Source organism: Motacilla alba, chromosome 24 (assembly GCF_015832195.1).
Source record: "Motacilla alba alba isolate MOTALB_02 chromosome 24, Motacilla_alba_V1.0_pri, whole genome shotgun sequence".
Lineage (NCBI taxonomy): Eukaryota > Metazoa > Chordata > Aves > Passeriformes > Motacillidae > Motacilla > Motacilla alba.
The window spans coordinates 350,320-374,935 of record NC_052039.1 but is presented as its reverse complement, the minus strand read 5'-3'; the positions used below and the strand labels follow the sequence as shown (position 1 = coordinate 374,935).

The following is a 24,616-nucleotide window of genomic DNA, read 5'->3' as shown; positions in this document are numbered from 1 at the left end:
GATTGAGGGAGAGTTTTCCATTTGGATCCCTAAATTTCCCACCTTGATCCCTAAATCAGAGCATTTCCAGGGGCATGTTTGTAGTTCTGGATTGAAGCTGTTTGCAACAGTTGTCCTTCTAACATTTCTGCACATAAGGGCATTAATTCACAATAAAGGCTGAATTTGAGCACTGTAGGAACCTACTTCCATCCATTATGATTAGTTAGGGCCTTATCTCCACCTGAAGTCTAATCTAAATTTGTCTGGAGATGTGAAAACAGTGTTTCCTCCTATCAGAACAGAAAAAAGTCACGCAGACGAATGTTGGACATGAGTGAGGGCTTGCATTTGGAGATCATTGGATCATGGAATTCCAGAATGGTTTGGGTTGGAATCTCATCCAGTTCCAGCCACAGGCAGGGACACCTTCCTCTATCCCAGGTTGCTCCAAAAACTTTCCAGCCTGGCTTTGGACACTTCCAGGGATGGGGCAGCCTCAGCTCCTCTGAGCAGGTGGAGGTCAGGATAGCTGGAGTTCACCAGCTGGAATATCTGGCTCATCCTTCTGTCAGGGCTGTAGTATGGATGCCAGGAAAACCTTATCATCACTTTTCTGGCACATACCTGCTTTTATCCCTCCAAAGCACTTTGCAACTCTGAGGCTGACATTTTTCTCATGGAACTGTTAATTCTGTATGTGTCCATTTGGGGACTGCCCATCCTTGAGACATTTTCAGATTATTTTTTGAGATTAGATTAATTTCTTTAAGAGTGAACCTTGCTTTGTGTTTCCGCTGAAAAACCCCAATATGCCACTGACCCTGGAATGAACATGATGGGTCTTGGCTGCCGTCAATCAGTTGGCTGGGGGACTGAGTTATTAGTGGTGTGAGCATCCACCTCCCCATGTTCATATGGGACACTCATGTCTGCAGGGAGAGGTGGAGATGGAACCATGACTGATGGTTCTTGCAACATCTTCAGCTCATGACTGACTTTATGTAATACAGAGAGTCCTGAAGTCAAGGAAGCTGCTTCAGAAATGAAGTTGCCAGGACTGATTTTTATGCTGCAGAATCATTGGCAGTGAAAAGTTTCTGTAACCTGGAAATCCAGCTGTGTATATTCCCCCATCCAAAATGTGAAAGCTTAGTTGTCCTAAATTCATTCTCTTTTGATTACGATTGGATCTGTGAGGTGACATGGATGTGCTGTTATTTGATGTGACAAGGATAAAAATATCCATGCCCTGTGCTTTTGGAAGCTGTGAAGTAATCAGATTACTCAAACAAAAAGATCAGGTTTGGAGGAAATCCTCTTCCAGGGTGCTCTAGATTCTGTTAACAGGGTTTCAGCTTCCTGGAATAACACTGGGATGTCCATTATGCTCAGCTTTGTTCCCTGTGCGTGTCTCTCCTCCTTACCGCAGCCACCAGAGCTGGGTTAAGACCATTGATCTAATTGTCAGCCACAAAGGGAAGGCAGGCTGTGAACAAAACCTGCTCGTGTATCTTTCGCATCCGTCTAAATTGCATTGTTTGTGCAGCTGTTCAGCCAAATTGCCCACAGAGTTTATTTTTATCCATAGAGGAAACAGAGATGGGTTTTCTCTGTGTTAGGGCAGATGCAAAATCAAAGAATCATATATACAGCTCAGAGAGACCAAGCTCTCTGCTAAATGTGTCCTGATGGGGGCAAAATTAATAATAAAGCAACCCTTGAGATTATAAGCCACAGCTATAAGAGGGAGAAGCTTTGCCAAGATGTGACAGTCCATTTTAGGTTAACACTAGCAGTTGCTGAAGTCCCCCTTTCATTTCAGCGGGGAGGAAAAGAGCGGGATGTCTGTGTATTTTAAACACTGACCCACTATTTTCCTGAAAAGGAAAAAGTGTTTTCCAAAAGGTCCATCAGGCAAAATTTACACAGTCTGGTGTTGAGAAACAATTGCACTCTCTTTCTTCCCATGTGTCACTCTCAGCAGTGTGTTTTAGAGCCTTGGGGCAGGAAGAGTTGTGATATTTATGGCCAGCTTTCTGCTGGAGCTCACACAAGGGTGGGCTTGAGAAACCTGAAGAGTGCTTTTGTGTGCACGGCCAGTGAGCTGGCCAAAGCTGGTGTTTGCTTATGGATACTGTGATAATAATTAACAGAGCAGGAAGTGAGGGACTGATTGATTTATGTGTCCATGGCATTGTGTGTTTGAACTTGGCTAGAAACTGTGAAATCGTCAGAGAAGGCAGAATCGTTTGTCGGATGTGTGAGGATGTAAGAATGGCCATAATGTGTTGGCCCAAGGGTCATATAGACTCAAAGCTTGGGCAGTGGCCAGGGAGGGATGCTCGGGAGCAGAACAGAGCACAGGACGGGACTTACCCTTCTATCAAACTCCACCCTCTCAGCTATGAGCTGTTTCTCCATCAAAGTCCAAATCTTACTCCTTGACCAGTGACACTCCCTGGACAGAGGAATCGATTTGGCCTCTCCCAGTGTCCCATGATGTCTGGTCATGTCTCTCATTGGTAAATGGTTGCAACTTCAGCTGAGACACCCTGAGAGTTCTGGTGCTGTGTTCCCCCTCCATCCACAATAGCCTAGACCAGAAACTTCCTGTAAATCTACCCCTTAGAGCTGTTCACACATTCTCTCATCCTTTGGCTGCTCCACATGTGAAGTCTGGGTCAGTGGATGATGAGTTCTAGTGCTGAGCCTTCTCCTCAGTGTTGGAAGGAACTCTTGACTGAAGTATTTAACACAACTCAGTTCAAAAGAAAAGAGTTTCAAGCTGAAGTTGGCTTAGTGGACCCACAGTGTCCCTTGGTGCAGATCTGGGCAGGGAGCTGGAAGACTGTATCCCGGAACTTCCCTGCACTGCCTGACTGTTGTTGTTTATGGAGATGTGCTGGTGTTTATTTCTCTGGGATTGATGTAGCCCAGACTTAGAACTCCCTCCGGGTCCAAGCAATAAGGGTCTGGAATGGAGGTTCACTTCCAAGCCTGCCTTGCCTTGGGAGCTGTTTGAAGTCACGATGGCCTTGAGCCCATGTATCCAATAAATATTAAGGCAGATCTGCTTGTGTTCAGAGCACCTCCTTTCCCACTAAGTAGGATTTAAAGGACTCATCAGCTAAAGATGAGGAATCCCAGACAGAGACCCTTTTGTGTAGCCTTAGACAATGATTAGGACCTCTCTGAGCCATGCTCAGGTTGGCTGGAGGGGGCAGGTTTGAGTCAAGGGGGCCCCTATCCAAAGGGCAGGTTGTCATTTGAGTACGTGAAGCAGAATAATTCTAAGTACAGAAGTGGTGTCTGTTCTGATTCATTCTCTGCTGATGAAGCCACAGTGCCATTACATTTGCCACAAAGGATTTCTTGAGTGCTGGCCAAATAGATTCTTTAAATGTTTCTTTAAAACAAAATAAATCTTCTTTATATATAAATTTTCCTCTTCACTGAGAATCTGACAAGGTCCTGGCATGCTCCTCTGCTTGACTGACAGCCTGGAAGAAAGGCTGCTCTGTGCAGGGACAGCAGCCTTTAGCACCAGGTGCTGCTGGTTTGTGTCTTTCCAGCATTTGGGAATAAACTTGGTGGCTGAGGATTGTTATCCCAGGATATCCCAGTGATTGCCCCAGGACAGCACAGCCAGGCCTTTCCACTCCAGCTTCTAAAGGTGCATTACCATCTCCTCCCCTGTACGGCTGTGAACAAAGCCACTTTGTCAGAATGGTGATTGCCAGCCCTGCCAGAAGATCCCAGGTGCCGTCCCTCAGGGATCTGGCATCCCTGGAGACACTGCTGCTCTAGGTGACTTTCAGATTGTGTTTTTAAGATGGATAATTGCCGCACATCCAGCCCTGTCCAAGGCAAGGTGCCTGTGGCAGCAGGGAGTGAGACGATTCTTATTCAGGGAGGCTCTCAGGCTTCTCAGCTGTTCAAGACCAATTACGTACTGTGTGCAGGGCCTTAAACACACAAAAAAGTGCAATATGAATATCAAATGTCATTAATAAGTAAGGATTAGTTATTTTTCTGTTGGTTTTTGTGGAGGCCTGCAGCATGCATGCCTTGCATCATTCAAACTTATTCATTGCTGTTATTATTGAGAAGAAATACAGCAATGTGTTGATAAATTGCTCATGGGAACAGACTTAAAATGGAAAATCTGGATCCTGCAGAGCTGAGAAAATTTCCCCTGTGTCTTTGAAATTGGGCTGAACTCAGCCACAGCTCCAAGTGTCCCAGACCACAGAGAGCAGAAGCTGGAGTTGTGTCCAGCTCCAGTCGTCCCTGGAAAGTTGTAGTGGGATTTTCAGAGTGGGAGATGCTTTGGGGAGAAGCATTTTTTAAGTCAACCTCCACCAACATCAGTGGTTTTGTTTGCAACAGATTTGGCTAAAAGCCTGCTCCCCCCAAAAAGAGTGATTGAAGAGAAAAGGGACCATTCTCTTACGCAAGGTTAAACACGACTCCTGGTTGAGCCCAGGTTTTCTCTCACCTGAAAATCTGAGGTCCAAAATTGCCATTTGATTAGATGCCAATTTTTTCTCCCATTCCCACTTGGCTCATACAGAGGTGTAGACTCCTGAAGAACTGGCTTTCAGTCAGAATGCCTAAAAAAAGGATCATTTTACCTGTGCTAAAATTAGCTGCACTAATTTCCTGTGTTTTGTTTTGTCTTCTGTTTTCTTTCTGTGGGCACATGCGTGTGAAATCCTGGCTCCACTGAAGCTGATGGGTATTTTGCCATGGACATCAATTAGGTCTGGATTTTTCCACAATGAAGAGAAGCCATTTGCTACACTTTTTGCTGTGTTGCTGAGTTGTATTTAATGTTTGCAAGACTTGTGGTCCTTGTCAGATTAATAGGGTTCATTGAAGTGGCAAAAAAATCTAGTGTTAATGTACTGCAGTCTTTGGTCGAGGAGCAGTTAAACTTTACTCCAAGGAACCTCACTGGTGCTGTTTTAGAGTATCAGTGGTGTCTGTTCGTGTTCCAGTTCTGCACTTAAGATTTCAGGGTTGATTGCTCTGCCTTCCTGTAGCTTCCGTGACACAATTCCTATGGAAATTTTGTCTCTGTGCATTTTGGCTGAGTCTTGAGACTATTTTTGGAAGTTCTCAAAATGTCCCAGAAGTGTCCTTCACCTCTGCTCTTGTGCAGAGACTTTAGGTCTAGCTTAACTACCACCATTTTCCACATGTATCCAAAGAAAGAGAGCAAGCAGAGAAAGAAACCAAACCATAGGCAATTCTCCTCTCCCGAAACAGGACTAAGTCTGTCACTGAGCTTTGAGGTGCTGAAGAAGACGAATGGCAACAAAGGGCATTTTCAAACACTCCCAGTTCCAGGATTCCCTTTTAATACATAATAGTCACAGAAAAATCTGCTTATAGAGCTGAGCTATGGCACTTGTAAAGGCTCAGAGGATTATGTGCAGGTTTCCCAGCTCTTCCAATACTAAGAGAGGTACAGGAAATGTAAGAGTATCTGAGGGTTGTCTTTCAGAAAGACTGGAAAGGATGAGAAGAGAATCAATGCCTGAACTGGTTGATAAAAAGGGATTCTGACGAATTACTCATCTCCACCTTTCTGGCCAAGCTTTGTTTGAGAGGGCTGTTGAAAACATGTAATTCCATACCTAGGTACCACCTGTAGGCTCAATTGCCTTGCTCAGGGTCAGCTTAGGGAGGCTTTATTGCCGTGCCTGGACTTCCAGCTCTGAGGGACCGTGTGTGCCAGTGTGTTCCAAGGGCTGCTCCATGCAAATACATGGACTCACAGCTGGGAAGTGCCAAGCTGTCAGCACTGTGATCGCAACCTCATTAGCCCACCTCTGCCCAGGCCATAATTGGCTCAGGAGCAACCCTCCCCTGGCATGGCTCTGCTGCTTCCCATTCTGGAGATAATTCCCACCATGCTGCATACTAGTAACATCACCCAGGTCATTTTTTAAACTTGGGATTCAAGTGTTCGTGACAGTGCTTAGTGGGCCAGGCACCTTGGAAATGGCTGGATCAAGGAAGTCTGAGAGACCTGGCAATTCCCCTCAACCCTCTCCTAAGCACTTGTTCCTGAGAGAATGTGACTTTTTCTGATATATGCGCAGCCTTTTACTGTTCTTTCCTTTCCTCGTGCCTTTATGTCTGTATCAGCGTGCTTGGTGGAGCACAGCGTTGGTCTTGGGAAGAACCTGATGCTTTCTAATAGTTAATAAGAAATAGTCTCCTATGCCTGAGGAACTTCTCAGTGCCTAAGCCTGGTATAGAGGGAGCAGAGTTTTAAATTTGATGTAATCAAAAATAGATGAAATAAGGTCTAACCTAAGTGCAAGAATTGCTTTCCTCACCTCAGTGGGTCTCCTAATGGACAAGAGAGGTGCTACAGCTCCATGTGCTGCCTGAGGAAGCTCAGCAGAGGAACAGAGCCCTTGTACAAGGGTCAGGTTTTCTCTCTGGTCAGCTTTTGGCAGGTCTGGCAACCATAAGGCAAAGTCCCACTCTGACTGAGGGGACATCATGTGTCCTGCAGCACACATTAGGTACCTGGCTGCTGTCTTTAAGCACTTGGCTCCTGGGCCACATTGAGTTCCTGGATTGTACCAGGTCCCCGCTCAGCTCTGGATGAGGTGGTAACTCTAACTGAGATCCATGGAATTGGTATTGTTGGAAAATCTTTGCATTTTGGGATCTGTGGTGGAAAAAGTCGATGTAATGCCCTCCCCACTAAAGAAACTGTGTGTGGTTCAACTAATTCTCAATGTTTCCGTGCTTCTTTTGTTTTCCTTGCTTCACGCGGGGATCATTTATTCCTGTCAGGAGACTGCCTGCTCCTTCAGCAAAATCCAGTTCTTTCCTAAATGAACTCAACTCCTTCTTGGTTCCCTTTGTTTTGACACTCAGGAGATGAGAGATTTATAGACCTTCCTGAGTCGTAAATTCATTTTCTTTTATTATTTACCTTTTGCTGCAGCTCATTCTGAGTGAGATTCATTCTGCCTCTGAGCAGGGCTGACCTGCCAAGAGGAGCTGATCTATAAATCTTTCCTTCCTTTTTCTTTCTTGCTTTCCTAAACAGCATTTGGAAACTGAGTTTGCCTGGGAGGAAAACTGTTCTTCCATTGCCGGCAGTCAAACCGTGCAAGTAATTAGTGCTTTCCGTTTTCTCTTCCTTCTATTCTGTGTCTGCCGAGGTTGAAATTAAGCCAGGGAGGAGGGGAGGAGGGGGTAAATAAGGGGAAAAGACTTGTTTCGAGTATTTATTTTTAATTACAAGTTCTGCAAGGGGATCTGGTGCAGTGGTGGTATATCCACTGTGTCTTAGGTAGTGGTCAGAAGTTTAAAAGAATTTTATTAGAAACATCCCAGAAGGAGAGTGGAGATGGCTTCAGGTTAGTCTTCTTGATGTAACATCTTCTTGTTGTTGCTGCTGAAAAGAAAGACAAATGACAAAAAAAAAAAAAAATCTTTGGATACATCAAACCATAATAGTTTTTTTTCAGAAATATCTGACATATAATTAGGAAACAGGAGTCGAGGGTTATCCTATGTGTGGCTTGAGTATGCCAATTCATGCTAAGGTGATGTGGACAGTGCTTACTACAGATCTGTTATTCACTGTACAGTGTCTGCCAACACAGATTTAAATAGCAAAGCAAAATGTTTTCAGATCATAGAAAATGCTCTGCAGATCCAATGTCTTTTTTATTTTTAGCCCTTAGTTTTAGCAAAATTGGCCAGATGTTTGCTTTGTTGGGTGGACAGAAATAAGAGCGTCCTTACTGCTTGAAACTAAGATTATTCAAATCCTTAAAAAAAAAAACTACAGGAAAAATCTGTTGTTTAGGCAGTGCTCCTTCAGTAGTGCATGGTATGAGGTATGTGATTATACTTATTTTTCCCAAGTATTTGAGAAGTATTCAGCAGCAGAGTGAGCCCAAGAATACCCTAGGCTTTGGGGTGATTAAGATTATTCTAGTAGATAAAACTGGGATTTTTCTACAGAAAATCACGTAGTAAGAGACCGTTGTCCCTGTGAAGAGCAGTGAGACCTCCTGAGTCCTAAACCACTGGTGGTTTCACCACTGGAGTGTGGGGCCTCTTGACAGTTTTAGATGGAAATAGTAAAATGCTTTAGGTGTGTTTCCACGGTAACAAAGTCCTCATATTCTGGTTTATATGGGTATCTTTTGGGTTTTCATGTACAAAAGAGCAGTGGGTCAGAAAAAGTGCTCACGCAACAGTGCAGGTGAGAACGTGTTCAGTGGAACCATTGTGAAAGGCAGTTATGGAAAGAAAGAGCTCTTCACTCCCATTTATCCCAGTTTGGGAGACAGAGCGTGTCACAACAGTGCTGAGCAGACAAGAGCTGCCTGCCAGCATTTAATTTGTTGAAGATTAGGAAATTATTCCATTCTTACAATACCGTGTCAGTCTAGAAGTACCTTTGAACTCTGGGGGATGTGAAATTTAGATCTCGCCTCAGATTTCATGGTGTTTGGAAGGCAAGGCTTTATCAGGGTGAGAACTGTGCAGATGGTTTAAGGGGAGTCATATTAACAGTGTACCTAGAGACTATGGACTGGCTCACCCTCAGCTGCTTTGAACTTTGGGATAACTAGATCCAGAGCAGGACTCTGAACTTGGGCTTTTTTCTCTGGGAACTGAAAGCTGCCTCGTGTAATATAGAGGTCAGTTATTTCTGGTTTGCTCTAAGTGCAAGAGGCTGATGAAGCATTGCCCCCTTTCTGACCGGTAGCTTTCTCTCAAAAAATATCTGCAGCCTTGATGCTCATGTCTTTTCTAGATGCCATCCTTATTTCTTACTCTGTGCCACATCCATCCTGTGTCCTCACCAGGCTGAGGACACAAAACCGAGCAGTTTGTATAAGCTGGGCTGATCATGATGATGTCATTATTTACGGTGGTTTCTAAAAGCACTATCACAACTGTTGGTGTCAAACCATAAGCAAAGGTTACTCTTACAAGCACAAATGATAAACAAATACATGACACTTAGTGTCAACAGCCTCAGAAATCTGTTCAGCCCCTGGAACTCGAATCAGCTTGGCCGTTGTAAACCACGAGTTGCACAGAAGCAGCACTGCTGTTGCAGAAGGGCCATAAATAAATTTGTGTCCTGACGTGGGCTCCAAAAATAAGCATGTGCTGAGCTTTTCTTACTGTTTGACCAGGGCACAGCTGCTGGCTGCTGAGAATTTTGGAAAATGTATCCCCTCATTCAGGTGCTCAGCACTTGAAAACCCAGACCCAGACAACTCCAGTGTCATCTGCTTCTCTAATAACCACTGTTGTACCCTGCAAAAATAGCCAAGGCCTTGCTGCTGATCTTGAAAAGCAGTTCTTGTAATCCTAATCTTAACATGACTATTAGAAAAATAACCTGAAGAGACATTTTTTGTTTGATGAAGGCACATCTTGTGCTCTGGGATGACTGTAACCATCCTCCCCTCCCTTCAAGCACTCCCACGTGCTGCTGCCATGCCATACAGAAAAGAAAATATCCCTGGTTGCTCTGATATCAAATAAATTTGATGACCTCCCTTGAAGAGAGTTTCTTGTAAAAATCCTTTCATCCAAAGGTGTCAGTCACTTGGAGCCTTTCAGGGGTTTCTGAGCTCTGGTGATTTATTATTAATGAGTAATTTTGTGCTTTATGGAGAGCCCTGCTGAAAATGTATGGAGGTACAAAAGTGTTGATTAATCAGTGATCTGGTGCCAAAAGCTACCTATGAGTGAGAACAGGAATGGGCTGTGGGATAAGGTTTGGAGGATGAACCTGTAGAGGAGCAGGAGCTCTGTGATGGGCAGGGTTGAACCAGGACCCCATAGCAGTGGATAAGGAGATGTAATAAGACTGGAGCCACTCCTTTCTGGAGTAAGCTTAAGCTTAAGTCTCCTTTTCCAGAACAGGGTGGAACTGGGATCCGAGAAGTCCGTTGGAGCCTGAGTGACCAAGAGCAGTTGTGTCCTGGGCTGAGTCCCAGCACTGCTGCAGATGAAGACATCAACACATGATGTCCTCATGAATCTCATGGCACACCCAGGAACACCTCTCATGGTGGAGCTGGCTTCAATGTTCCTTCATAGGACTCTAGAAATTGAGAGACCCTTCGAGGAGGCAAGAGGGGATGATTTTTGGGCAAATTTGGCTGAAAGAGAGGAAATCATCTGTTCTGTGGGTGGGCCAGCAAGTTTTTTGTTATCCCACAGTGTCAGAAATGAACAGCGGTGGATTGACAAGAAGGACATAGGCTATGGCAACAGCATCCACTTTACCTTCTGTCTAGCTGGGTGGCATCAGAGCATAGATAAATACCAGCATAGATTTAGTGTGTAAAGCAAAGGACAGAGGTGTAAAGTAAAGGACAGTGGTGTAAAGCAAAGGACAGCACACTCTGCCCTAATTTATGATCTTTGAACAGCCACTGAAGTTGTAAATCAAGGCAAAATTTCCACCAGGTTACTCAGTGGTGCTGTAGATCAGCACAGTCTTCAGCTGGAAAAAATACCCAGAAAAAAAAAGGTAGATAAGGCTTGACACAAGCTAAAGGTTGGCTTGGCAATTCTGATCTCATCTTTCAAATGCTTCCTTGGTGGTTTAAGTGGAAAGCTTTACATTTAATGGAAATACTTTGATTTTTAGTGTTGCAGAGGTGTGGAGGAGAAAGCAAGACTGAAGCCCTAAATGCCAGCCTGTAGTCACAGCTCTTTAGGGTTTTGACAATAGTTCCCCCAGCTTGCTTTGAAAGTGGCTGGATTTTGTACAACTTGCTGTGGTTGAGGAGAGAAGTAACGATCAACAGTCTATGATGTTCTTTGATGTACCCAGCTCACCTGGGACCTGGTTCCTGTGATCACAATCCTACACCTGGGGAGAGGGCTGAGGAATACAGGTCATCAGCAGGCCAGTCTGGGAACTCCTTTCTTCCGCGGTGCGGAGTTACTCACCCCAACACACTCATTGAGGTCTAGAGATCGTTATTTTCATTAGTGGTGATTCATGTGAAGGGTTTCACAATCGGGCCTGCTGGTGTAATATGTTCCTTTCCACAGTCCCATTTATCTAAAGATCTCCAAATACTTGTGTACATTAAATTTTAATCCATGGTTTACCACCTGTGATGTAGGTAAGGAGGATTGTTTTCATCTTGCAAATGAGGTAAAATGAGGTACGGAGCAAGAAAGTGAGTTGCCCAAAACTCTGCAGGTTGTATATCTTACAGTGAGTTTATGTTTCCCGTCTGTAGCTCAATTTCTCTGCCCAAACTTTAAAGGAACATTCAGTTTCCTGAGGCTAAGGCTCAGCAGGAATTTGCTATAGCTGTAAATCAGAAGGCTTGATGTGGATCAGAACTTCCTCTAGTGTTTGGGAATGTTCGGATTTGTCATCCCAGAACAGCCCTGATCTGAAAAGATTGGAGCAGAACTGGTTTGTTTTTAGGGCTGATATCAGCTGGGTGGTGTAAGATGCAGAATTAAGTCAGTGAAGAACTCTTGGGATCTATTCATCCTCATCTTCCTGCATGGTCAGCAGGATCAGTGTGGGCAATGGAGGGTGAGAGTGGTTCTAATCCAGTTGCCTATTAGGGCAACTGGACTCTGTTATCTATTACCTGCAAGGGGAGGGGGACTGTCTCAAGTGAACCCTGTCCTAGTTTCCCCAGAGAAACAAAGTTGGGAACAGAATGGGGATATATTTCATCCTTTGCTTGGAATTTAATTCTCTTGCAGAAATTAGACAGATGATTTCAATGGTTATATCTCCTAAAAAAGGAGTGGAAAGGCAGTCCTTCCTTTCCCTGTTCAAGGGTTAGGGTTAGGGTTAAGGTTAGGGTTAGGGTTAGGGCTCCCAAGCCCAAGAAAAGCTGTGCAATTTGGGAGAAGGAACAGGTCTAAGGAGGGGAATATTCTTGCTTGTCCTTTCACAAGCAAGCGGCAGAGGCAGGAAAGCCCTTCCTGTCTCCCTCCTCTCCTCTGCGCTCCCATTGCTCGAACACATCAGCACTGATATGACCTTCACCTGCCTATGCTTTCTCCCTGCCAGGCTCCCCTTCTCTCCGGGCCTGTCCCCTCATCTCTGTCATCACCCGGCAGCCGCCCGTGCTGCCCCAGCTGCTCTCGGCCGCCGGCAGCTCCCGGGTGCTGCCAGCCCAGCCCTGCGTGGGCCCCGTGGGCACAGAGGTTCCCCCCAGTGAGGCCCAAGGCAGCAGCGAGTCGGAAGCAGAGCAGCCCCCACCACGCTCGAAGAAGCCACGCCGAAGTAGGACCATCTTCACTGAGATCCAGCTCATGGGCCTGGAGAAGAAATTCCAGAAGCAGAAGTACCTCTCCACCCCCGACAGGTAGGTTGGTTGCTCACACCAGGAATAGGGATGAGCAAAAGGGATGCTCCAGCCCTGCTCAGCTGTTCTACACTGAACATTCCCTGGCTGGGGGTGCCGCCTCTGGCTCCACCGAGTTGCCTCTGCCATTGAGGTGCCATTCAGGTTACCTGCCATTACCTGCAGCCCTGGCAGGTAACCTGAATCAAATTCAAGGCTACTTTTCCTGGGATCAAAGGTGACACAAACAGATCATATCAGTGGAAATGTCAGGTGATGATACACATGGTTGGGAGCGGTTCTCCAGGCTCAGAGATCTCCTCAGAGAAGAAGGAGCTCTGCCTTTCCAACTCTTACTGCACACTTGAAAAACAATGGAGCCTGTCTCCCCCTGGGATCTGCTGGTTCAAGGCTGTGTGTTCATGACATCTTCAGCTGCTCCTGAGCTGGCTTTTATCCAGCACCTTGGGCAGCAATTCAGTGGGAAGGTGGTGGCCTGTTAATAAGCTTGGAAAGCAGAGCCTGGAGTTGAAAGGTGCCTTGCAAAGGCACAGACAAGTTCTTAGGCACTGCTTGGTACCACATGGGCAAACCAAACTAAGAGAGATTTTAGCTTTTTTGAGGGCTTTGAATCCTACTCTGGAAATTTAAATTGTAGAAAAATGTCCCATCGAACTCCTAGGAAGTTTGTAAACCTGGAGAAGGTTTGAAAGGTATCAGTCCCTGCACTCCACAGAGGGCACAGAGGGCAGTGTCCCAATATTTAAATTGATTCTGAAATGGCATTTTCTGCTCCTACTGCCTGTCACTAAATTGCTGCAAGATGAAAATTCCTAGCCATAGCCAACCTGCCTCATGGAGTTTCAGAGTTCCTGCTATGCCTGCACTGACTCCTCACAGCTTCACATCACCAGATGGTTGACACTTTGCTGAAGCACTCAAGGCTGGTAATTAATAATCTCATATGGTTCCTTGGCTTCAATGAGGCCGATGAGCAATTCCTGCCCATGTACCACTTCCCCTGTGTTTGTTTCCTTGGGTTTCCAGGCAGTGCTGGTTGCACTGAGGTATGTGGCAAGAGATGGCAGCTGGTTGCAAGTAAACCAGGTGTTACCAGACATGAGCACTAAGGCACAAAGGGTTGGCTAAGCCAAGCTTTTCTCTGCCAGCTCATGGCTGGAAACATGGCAAAGCAGTGAATTGTGATCTGTCTTCACTTCTGCAGCTTTTGGCCTGGACAGTAGATTGGAGCCCTGGGAGGGCACCTGAAACCCCTGGTTTATCCATAGTGAGGGAGGGCAGTATCATCAGGGCAATGACTCTGACATGTTTTACTCTTAACAGGTGTCTTAGATCATTGGCTTCAGATGTGATGTAGTGGCAGAACAAGCCTGCAGGTCCAGAGTGAATCCAGAGTGGGGGAGAAGCATGAATCCTTCAGTGTGAGGTGGAGCACAGAGAGCTGGGGTGGGGTATGTGGGTGTTTACAAATGTAAATCTGGTTGCCCAAGGAGCCCAGCTGTAACAAAGGTTTTACTATGAAAAATTTGGCCTTGACAAATGTGTTCACCCATCCAAAGGCAAGGAGATATTTGCCAAAAAGTCACAGAATGCAGAATACTGTGGAATGTGGCTCTGAGTTGGACCCGTCCCACATGCAGGACTTGCATGACTCCAAGGGGCACTTTCCTGGCGTGGCTGAGGATTTCCAGCTCCATCCCTGGTGCAGCTCCTTTACAAAACCGCCAGATGCATGGTGCTATCACTTGTGGGGAAGGATCGGGAGCTACTCTGAGCCACATTTGCTTCATATCCTGGGCTTTAATATAGAAATAATGAATGGGTTCACATGGACTTGCAAGGGTTGGAGATTTGTGAAGGATGAATCAGGATTATGGGCTGTCTGCCGCATACACCCTGCAGCTAAACATGCAAAAATTAAATTCACTTAGAAGCTTAAATTGCCTCAATAGCAGAATGTATATTAAATTGATAGATTCAGATGTACTACTACTCCATGAGAAATGGGCAAGTACCATGATGTCCATTGTGAAGGCAGTAAAGGAGAAATATGATACAAAGGGTAACTGATGCTGTGTTTCTGTTCCTACCTGTTTGCTTCAGACACCAGTGACCTGTTTTTCAGGGATGTGATGTACCAGTAGCTCCTAATTCATGGACAAACATAGAGTATCAGCAGCTGGAGTGTAGCAGGTTCATGTTTCAAAGAGGGCAGACAAACCCTCCCATGTCCAGAAAAGAGAGTTTGCAAACACCTGCATCTTCCGTAGAAGCATCTGTCTTTGCATCCTAAATTCATGGGTTTTACCACTTTTGTGTGACTATTTTTGAGACAACTGATCAGAGAGACAATGCTGAATGCTCTAACAGTGTTGCACTGCCTAGACCTAGCACCTGAGCTCTTCTTGGCTTCAGTAAGCTCATTTTGTTGTCTGGTTTGTCTCCCAGGCTTGACTTAGCCCAGTCCTTGGGGCTGACTCAGCTCCAGGTGAAGACGTGGTACCAGAACCGTAGGATGAAGTGGAAGAAAATGGTGAGTGGGTGCTTGTCATTTCTCCCTCTCTTGTCATGGCTCTTAAAAACTGATTGCAAAGAACAGATTTGGAAGCTGAACATAGTGGAGTGACTTGTGTCTATTTATACCAAATTTTGTTTTATTCCTGATCTTTTTTCATAGAGATGGTCTCTTTTTTTAAAGTGTTCATACTGCGGTGTATGTGGTGCAGGGGCTAGAGGGGACTAAAGGCAGTAGGAGGAGGACAAACCAAAGAGGTGAAAGAAATGAGAATAGAAGTGAGGGAAGAACCAAAATATCTCCTTCTGTATTTTTCTGCATTCATGTGATCTCAGTGCTTCTGGGATTGGTTTTGCGCATAGAAAAAAAAGACTGTGTTGCTCTATGGAAACAGAGCAGTTTTGAGAGCTGATATTAATTTTTGCTTCTCATATCTTCATTTCATCTTTCACTTTTTCTCATCTTCAAGGTCCTTTTCCAGTTAAAATGCTTTTTTATGAAGGACAGCCACGCAATAAATGCTGGTGGGAACATGATGCTGTGACATTCTCTAGTGGAGGTGTCTATGTTTTCCGATCTGGCAGATGAGATGCAGTTCTAGGCTGTTCCTCTGGATGCATGTGGCACCTGCAGAAGTTACTGTCACTTTTAAAAATTTGGCATTACGTTGGATATAGATCCTTGGCTGGAGTGTCTTGTTGCTGCAGGAATGGTGTGAAGAGAGAGGGAGGTAGACATAGGAACAAGATGTCTGAGACCAGCAGAGTTCAGAATCCTGACAGTTCATCTCTTTGCTCCAGGTGTTGAAGGGTGGACAGGAAGCTCCAACGAAGCCCAAAGGCCGTCCAAAGAAAAACTCCATTCCCACCTCGGAGGAGATTGAAGCAGAGGAGAAAATGAACAGCCAGGGTCAGAGTCAGTTGCAGGAGGGATCTCAAGCCTCTGAGGAGCCAAAACTAACAGAGGAGAACCCAGAAGAAGTCATGTTGGAGAGAGAGAAGTCTCCAGAACATATACCAGAGCCTTCCTCAGAGGAGACTACACCATTAAGTTAAAAGGGAGAGAAAGAGAGAAAGGAGGGGAAAAGAAGAGAAAAAAAATGATCAGAGAGAAAAAATGAAAACCAAATATATATATATATATATATATATATATATATATATATATATATATATATATATCTAAAAATATGTATGTAATGGTGTGTGTGTACATATATATAAATATAAATATATATATATATATATATATATACACACATATATATATATGTATGTAGACCTTGTGTATAAGTCTAAAGATTGGTCACGTTGTGCCTTTGGGAATCAGCCATCATGGGCCAGGTGGAACAAAGACATCCTGTGGGACTGGTACCAGCCTGTTCCTCTGGCAGGGGCCTGAGCTTTCCTGCAGAAAGGGCTGGGGGCGGGACATTTCCAGGAAAAACCACACCAAGACAGCTCCTTGAGAAGCCTGGGGCTCTCCCAGGCAGTGGGAGGCCGGTGTGTGGCTATGTTGGAGGGCCCTTGGCTTTATCCTTGCCTTGTGTGGTGCCAGTGGACAAAGAGCTTGGCCTGGGCTCAGATCAGGGATAGCCAAGGAATGGGAGCTCTGACAGCACCATTTCTTTGTGTAACCAGCACTTAATTCTGTTAGGGATGGGCCTGACTTAAACAATTTTAGGAAACAGTTGGTTCAGACCCCCAGGTTTGCTTTGGCCCAGTTAAGATCAAGCTTCCGAAGGAAGATCCGTACCTGGGTCAGCTCCAATTGCCTCTCCTTGGGTGGTTTGGGTGCTGTGTCTGTGAATTTGCAGTGATGTGGGATAAAACTTGGAATGAAATGAGCATTTGGATATAAGTCTGCTCCAAAAGCTTTTGGGTGCTTGGATCTGGGACTTTTGCTTTGGGCCCACTTCTAATTTTTGTAGGGATTTTTTAAATGAACTGTTAAATGTTTTCAGGATTTGGGGAAAATGGTGGATTTCCAAAGTTGCTGCAGGAAGCTGACATTTGTTTAAGATGTGTGCCAAGAAAAGATGTGCATCGTGTTTCATAGAGTCTTGTTAAGAGTGCATTTTGCCCAAAGGCTGCAAGAGAAGTATTAAGATAACCTTTATTTTTTAATTAAAAATAAAATACATAAATCCAACAGTTGTTGCTGTTGTTTCACTTCCAGAGATTCTCATTTCAAAATATCAAGTAGAGGCTTTTCTGGAATAGATTTTTCTCTTCCAACAAAATCTGGAGGAAATGGAAATCATCAGATTTTCCTTAACATCACTGCACAACAAGCTCTGTGTAAACTATTTGTAGCACTTGCTAAGGGAGGTGAGGGTGTTGTAAATGCCACCTTGTCACTGGGTGAATGTGTCAGAAGAAGGGCACTATTTTCTGTCACCTCCTCCAGTTTTGGACACATACTTAGTGGCTCTTTGTGGCCCTGTGAAGATGATTTCTGAATATCCCTTTTTTGGGATGGCAAGGATTCACACACAGGTCTCAAAAGGTTTATTATCCAAGCAGTGTTGAGTGGGGAGAAAAGGGATTCTTTTTCCCCCAGTTTCTTGCTCAGTGGTGTTTGGAAGTGTCTGATTCCAGCTCTTCATTAGCTCTGTTGCATCGGGTAACATAAAATAGATATTTGGTAAAGGATTTGTGCAGTTTATATTAATGGTTGAGTGTCTCAGCTTGGCAAGGCTTTTCCACGTCTGCCATGCATCCAACCCTTCCTGTTGTTTGTTCTCCATTCAGTGACTGAAGATGTGCTTTAAAACTTGAAAACAGCTTTCAGAAAGGTAAAAATAAATGAGTCATATAAGCAACAGTGGTGTTTGTGGGACATCCTGTCCTAGAACAGTGCTAATGTTAAAAAATGTCGGTTTCTTCTTTCCTTGAAGAAATGAATCTTCATATTCCTGCCTGGGGACTGGTTTTTGAAATGGCTTAATAGAGAAATACTTTCCAGGTAATCCTCTTTGTGCTGCTCACTGTGTATATTTACAGTGTGTGAGACAAACATTAGAGTTTCATGTAGTGAAACTCCAGCTTTAGCCAAGCCAGGGAGGGACATGCTCCACTCCCTGTGTGTCCAGTACACAATAATCAGCTTGGAAAAGGCAGCCACTGGTGTTAAGTGCATCAACAGGTTTGCACCTAAACCTCAGCCAAATTTACCCGAACTGGGCAACACTCATTTGCAAGGAGCTTAGAAAATACCTGGTATTTGTTACCTTTTAGGTCCTTTTTTTCTGTGTCACAGTGAACTAGAAAGGGGATGAAACATTTCCCTCCTGCCTGTTCTGTTGCAAACATAGGCTGTGAACTGCAAAGTGTTTCCTCTGCCATTAAATGCATCAAAATTTAGTTGTCTTTGAACATTTTTCTTTCACAGAGCCCGGACATGCTTGTGACAGCCCCAGTGAGTGGCAAAGGTGGTGAGGCAGGATTTTGCTGGAGCTATGATACAGTGTCTGAGTTGTTGCACATTCTTTATCTGTGGATGTCTTTTTTTTTTCTCTTCTTTCCAGAATTGTGCTGTAGTTCAACCGTATCTATTGGACTAGAAATAATGTTTAATTTAAAAAGGCCTATGGCCTGTTTATACAGGAATTGGATTACATGGTCTATGAAATCTGTAATCAGCCTCTATTGTTCTTGGATAGTGGCATCAGCACTCCTATCTCCACAGAAAATGTTTCCACAAGTCTCAAATGCCGCAGTACTCAGGGAGAGTGAAGAGAGCAACTGAGTGGAAATCATTTGTCTAATAATGAGTTTCACCATCAAGTTGCAAAAAAACTCTGCAAGAGTTTCTACTCAGTTGATTTGTAAGCCTGAACAGCTGATTAAATCAAATTTTGTGTGCGGATGATTCTGGAAACAAAAAGCTGTCAGGCAAGGCATCAAAGATATTTCAGCTTGTCTGAGTCAAAGTGAAATATTTAGTAATGAATCTGTTCTCTTCCAGGGCACATTGGACAGGGCTTGGAGCAACCTGGGATTGTGGAAGATGTCCCTTTTCATGGCAGGGGTGGGACTGGATGAGGTCTAGGGCCCCTTCCAACCCAAACCATCTTGAGACTTTTTAACTTACAAAAAAAACCCAATCAGAGATGAACTGTAAACAAAGTATTTGGAAACTTCAGTATTTTCTTCAACAAAAAGGTTTTTCATAAAATGGATTATGCAGATGCATTTGCTGGGGTTTTTGCAGTTGGTACCCACTGGATTTGTCCAATTTGAAGAATTCCAATAGATTTACGTAACAGGGTGGGGAAATAAATGTAGAAACAGGAAAAAAATATCACTTTCTTACCCTGAGATAGGAAGCGGTGTGTGGGGCTTCTTTGCTGTGCAATGAAACCGATAAATATGAGAATACAAAATTTACAAAAATTTTAATGCTAGGTCTTAAGTCCCAAGGAAAGCCAAGCTGGCCATTTTCTAACAAAGGGCAAAGTAAGTTTTACATAATGGCATTTCCCACTTCCCAGGTGAAAATAATTGTTTCTGACTCAGCCCCACTTTACAGTGGGAACAGTTCCAGTGATTTTAATTTTTTTTCCCTCATTAATCCCATTGTAATAATTTATGAGTCAGTCTGGGTAAAAATGCAATTCTCTTGCTGTCTGGGCTAGTTTTTCATGAGTCTACAAGACACTAAAGATGTTTTTATTCCTCTTTTGGCTGAGTAGCAATCTTAACATCTTATTTTTCAACATGATTATTTAAGTCCAGAATTAGCTTTTGAAATGCTCTCTGCTACTGCTCACACTGAATTACTTTCACTGATAATACCTTGAGTGATCATGGAAAGCCCATTCAGAATGTGTTTGGATGGAGGAAAAACAGCCTGGAAGAAATGGGGAAACCCATTTACATCTGCAACTGGAGTAAAATTACAAATTCTAGTACAACTAAACATAGGGCTCCCAGCTGCTGCTCCTTTTCCTCTTGCTTTAAGGTTTTTTCTACTTTGGGCTTATTTTTGGTCGGGTCACTGAAATGCCCAGAATTGAGTGACTCGTCCACTGGCTTTGGGCTGAGCTGAGTTGGGTTTGAAGGCTGGGCTGGGATCTAGCCCTTAACAGGGGCTGTGGGCTGAGAGTTATGTTTGCCTTCTGCTCCTAAGACCCAGGAAAAACAGCAGAAGCCTGATTTTAGGCTCTTGAGGAGAAACACAGGGAGCAGCTCCCTGAGGCAATCTACACAGTCTCATCCTCACCCCCAGTGACAGCCAAGGGCTGCCTGGGGGCCTTTGGGCCAGCCCTAGAGATGGTTTCATTCCTTTAAAAGCCTCTTGACTCTCAGGATCTGCTGTCCCAGGACTGCTGGTTGCTCATCCCAGAAATCTGACCCAAGACAAGAGCCCTAGGGATGGAGCCCCGATGATGTTCAGGGGTATTTGGCTTCCAGTCCTGACAGAAAGGAACAAGCCCCGATGTCAAAATCCCAACTCTCCTACAGGGATGGGAAGTGCTCGTATTTGGAGTTCTGGCTGGGACCCACCTTTTATTGTACCCACTCCTGAGATAATATTGCAAAGCACAGAGCTCACCCCGCAGAAGGGTTTCCCCGGGTCCCAGCAAGGATGAGTAAGGAAAGAAATAAATCTTTATTCATTTAATTCAGGCCAGTACAAAGAAATTTGGTGTTTGAGAGGGTTTGAGAGTTTTTCTCCTCTCAGTCATCTTTCCTCAGCAGCGAACTAGAAAAGGATAGTACACAAGAATGGACTGGAAAAAAGAGAAGAAGTAGTTGAAAAAACAAAGGGGAAGAACTTGGCTGCATCAACCTACATGGAAAATAAAACTAGAAAGAAAAATAATCATGGTAAAAAAGTCAACCTCTATTTTTCTGGACAGATGAAGCACTAGTTCTGTAGAGAGAGATATTTTTTGTGGTTTAGCTATATGCGCAAGGATGGTTAATGTTTTTCATGTTTCCTTTTATGCACAATAAATTAAAATATAGCTGGATAAAGAACAGTTCTTGGATTAGACTTAAGCTACGATACAGGATTTGGGCCCACATCTCAACAAAGGCAGAGGTTTGGTGAAGTCTAGATCCTGCAGAATCTTAGATGTTGGGCATGAATATCCTGTAAAGATCTCACTTCCTCTTTCTTCCCAAGGTCTGGTACTGCCAGGTAGGATTTATCAGATTTTATTGTAAACTGAAGTGGTTTGGGGGCATCAATCTTTGGAGCACCGTAGCTTTCCATTATTATATTATAGCTGCAATTGAAATCTCTTAAATTAGTGATATTTGGTTTAAATTACTGTCTAAAAACTGGCAAAAAAACCCCTCAGCTTGTCCCTTGTCTTGTGTCTAGGAATCCACAACTGGATACAAGCTTTACACCTTGAAGTCGTGGAGTTAAAGTCCATGAGGGTGATTTTCAATGCAGGGGTTTGAACCCTAAGATCTAAATATATATTTTCTCTGGCAGAAATAGATTGTCTGGTTGTTGTTTTTGTTTAAACCGGACACCCTGTTGTTCCTAGGCTTTCCCCACTAATTCCAGTCCTTTCCTGTATTATAAACCTCCCTGTACACAGTGTCCCAGTGCAGTGGAATTATAGTCACTGCTCAAAGGGAAGCCTCTGGATCTGCTGGGATCCATGGATCCTCTCCCAAAGAGAGAACTGTGGGCAGCTGCCAGTGGTCAGGGAACCCCTCCAGGCTGCTCTAACAGGTCCCTTCACTGCTGGAAACACTGAAGCTCTTGTTTTGTCAAACAACTGAGGGTAATAGAAAGTGTTACTCACTAGAAGTTCCTGAAATAATTGACAGCCTGCCTTCCTTCATGAAGGTGGGAGTGGGGATTTTCCCTCCAGAGATTACTGAGGAACAAATTTATCAAGATAAAATTTCAGGAGCCAAAATTTCCTGGGGAAGGAGGTGGCGAAGGCTGTCGAGCACTAACAAAAACAGCGGAAGTGATGGTACCTCTTGGGCAAATGCTTCTAATATTTGCATAAACCAAAGGAACCAAACCCTTGTAGAGAAAACAAAAGTGAAATATTTCAGGCCTTCTTTGCTTCCCACACGGACCATTAATGCCCTTCCCAAGCAGGAGCCAGCCTTGTCAGGTGGAGAAGGTTCCGATTTCCTGGACGCTGCAGACTTCACCCTTCTCACCACACCCAAAGCCAGCTCTCACTTAAGCTGAAGTAAAACCTTCATTAGTTGTATCAGAGCTTCAATACCCAATTCTGATGCTGATCCTTGCAGACCATAATGAGCTCAGGTAGGTTTGGTGAGGACAAAGAGTACAAGGGATCCTGAAGCCCTGAAAGGTGTCACAGAGGCTGTTGCAGAAAGGGGATTAAGTTAAAGCAGGTCTGAGAACTGTCTGAAATCAATCAGGCCCTGCTGTTTCTGCCAGAAGGAGCTCACTGTGAGAAAGCTTTCAGCAGCATCCCTTCCTCTCCCAGCTTGGGTGGCTGTTACAGCAGTGTCACCTTGTAATTACAGTGCTATAGTAATGGAAAAATGAGTAGTAAACTGCCATGAAAACAACAAGGGCTCCATCCTTGAGGCTGCTGGGTACAAACCCTGCAGATTTTTGTGGCTTTCAAGAACCTTTTACAAGCCGACATGGAGGAAGGGGGTTATTTGTAAAGCTAGGTCACACAGCTCCCCAAGGCTCTTTCTTGGTGACTCTGGAAAATTCACATTATCCTATAGGACTGGTAGCTCAGTGAGGAGCAAACAAGCTGAAAGTGGTGGATTAAAAGTGATAAATGCACAGTAGATCACAGGCTGGGAGTTCTTGCTCACAGTGATTCTGCTGAGAGATGGTGGCACCAGATCAGTGTGGAGACCCTTCTCCTCCATCATCCATCCTTGTCCTTGGAACATCAGTGTGCGTACAGGCCTTGGTGCTTTGGGCTCAAGGTCCTGCCAGGAGGGATGGGAATTTCCATCTTCTTATGGACCTTTGGATTGCCCATAATTCTGTCTCTCTTCCCAACCTTCCTACCTTGGAAACTTCCTGATCATTGTTGCTCCCACAGGAGGTCCTTAGGGCTTTGACAGCTGGGGAATTGCACCTCCTAGGACTCCCAGAGCTGTGGTCTACCAGTGCTGCTGGGATTTTTAGCAGACACCCGAGTGTGCTCTCAAAGCACAGGCTGCCACACCAGGGCTGTTTTCCACATCCAGAACAATTGTTCTCTTTTTCCTGTGCTGTGCCCATCCCTGGATTGGTGTAGGAGGATTGGACGAACGTGCCTGCAGTCTCAGAGAATTGATCCCTGCCAAACAAGGGATGCAGAGCATCAGCTCTCTGCAAACCTCAAAGAGAACAAAGCTCTAGAGTCTGGGCCACCTAAGGAGGGAGAGCAGCTTTCCGGCTGGGATTTGCCCAAAGAAGCTGCTTCATGGTGAAAATTAACAACAGCTAATCCATAACGTCACCTGCTCCTCCACATGGAGGTATTTCTATTATTTGGGTGGGGACCATGACTCAGAGAAACTATTTCCTCTCCTGTCCATGCTTTTCATTACTGGAAAGACAATGGTATTTTCCCCCCTGTGTTTCATTTTGTGTTATGTAGGATAATGATGCTGATAATAATCCCTGATAATGGGATTAAAAACCCAGACTGGGAGTTACCTGCCTTATTTTCCATGTGCCTCAGTGAATATTTACCCCTGAGGTAATAATTAGATCTGTTCCTGCAGTGAAAAGTCACCATCTTGCACAGTGAGATGAAGATGTCAGAGAGCAGAGGATGGCTTGGCGTTTGTTCCAAGCTCTTGCCAGGAGAGAGGGAACAGCTCATTTCTGAAGCATCAGCCAGCCCTTTACCTGCTAAATCTGAGGGTCACTGTTCCCCTTCCCCAGGTACTGCCTCTCTCCTTGTGCCATGTTACCACCCTGGGATGAGCAAAAGCCCTGAACTTGATCCTCCCCTTGACAGGAACTGACTGGAAGCTGTGGAACAGTCTCCCTACACCCTTTCCCGAGGAATGCTCAGCTCCCTGGCGCCCAGCCCTGGGCTGGATTAGGCTGAGTGTGCTGACCTTTTGGGCACAGCACAGAGCCCATCTGCTCTGGCAGCAGTCTGGGAGCCTGGGGCAGCAAAATGAGATTTTCATGATTTACTCAGCACCCAGGGCACCTTATGTAGGACACAGGCCTGGAACAAGGGCCAAGATAAGGATTTAAAGTCTGAATTGGAGACATTTTGGGAGAAATGCTGATTTTGAAGCAGAAGATGATGCTCCCTCTGAAGGTACTGAGCTCCTTGCAGGGGTGTCACACACTTCTCCTTGCAGCCCTGGTCTCCCAAAATCAGGAGTTACTGCACATCCAGCCCCTGGCCTGCAAAGGCAGAATGTTTTTCTTTCTTTCAGACACCCAAAGCTTTCTACATTTTAGCTCTTTTTCAAGATCTGCTCTTGGCAAAGAAACAGTTCTAGTTGTGCACAATAAACTTGGAGCATGTGAACAGGGGATTATTGCCAAACAATTGATGCTCCCCAAGTGCTTCCCAGAGCCAGGTGTCCTCTTTGGAGGATCCTATTTTGATCAGTTTCATTTCCTCCTTTTCTTCCTAACAGGTTACATTGATTAAACTCGGCGTAGTTACAATGACAACAGAGCAGGAAATTGATGTTTGTGAAATAGAACACAAATATTTCCCTTTTACCTGTGCAGGTTCTGTGTAGGTAGTGCTGGGGGTGCCTTCTCAAGATGGTATCATGGCAGGAAATAAAAGTCAGGATCAGCAGGGTTGCTT

At 44.6% G+C, this 24,616-nt stretch overlaps 1 protein-coding gene across 1 annotated transcript in view; it reads left to right on the top strand.

Moving 5' to 3' along the window:
* The window catches only part of BARX2 (BARX homeobox 2), a 32,332-nt gene extending 16,348 nt beyond the window's left edge, over nucleotides 1-15,984 (top strand). The window contains exons 2-4 of the mRNA XM_038161582.1: nucleotides 12,050-12,347; nucleotides 14,796-14,880; nucleotides 15,663-15,984. Coding sequence (XP_038017510.1) covers nucleotides 12,050-12,347; nucleotides 14,796-14,880; nucleotides 15,663-15,917 — 638 coding nt within the window. The 3' untranslated portion in view covers nucleotides 15,918-15,984. The remainder of the gene's footprint in view (nucleotides 1-12,049; nucleotides 12,348-14,795; nucleotides 14,881-15,662) is intronic.
* Nucleotides 15,985-24,616: the final 8,632 nt, after the last annotated feature.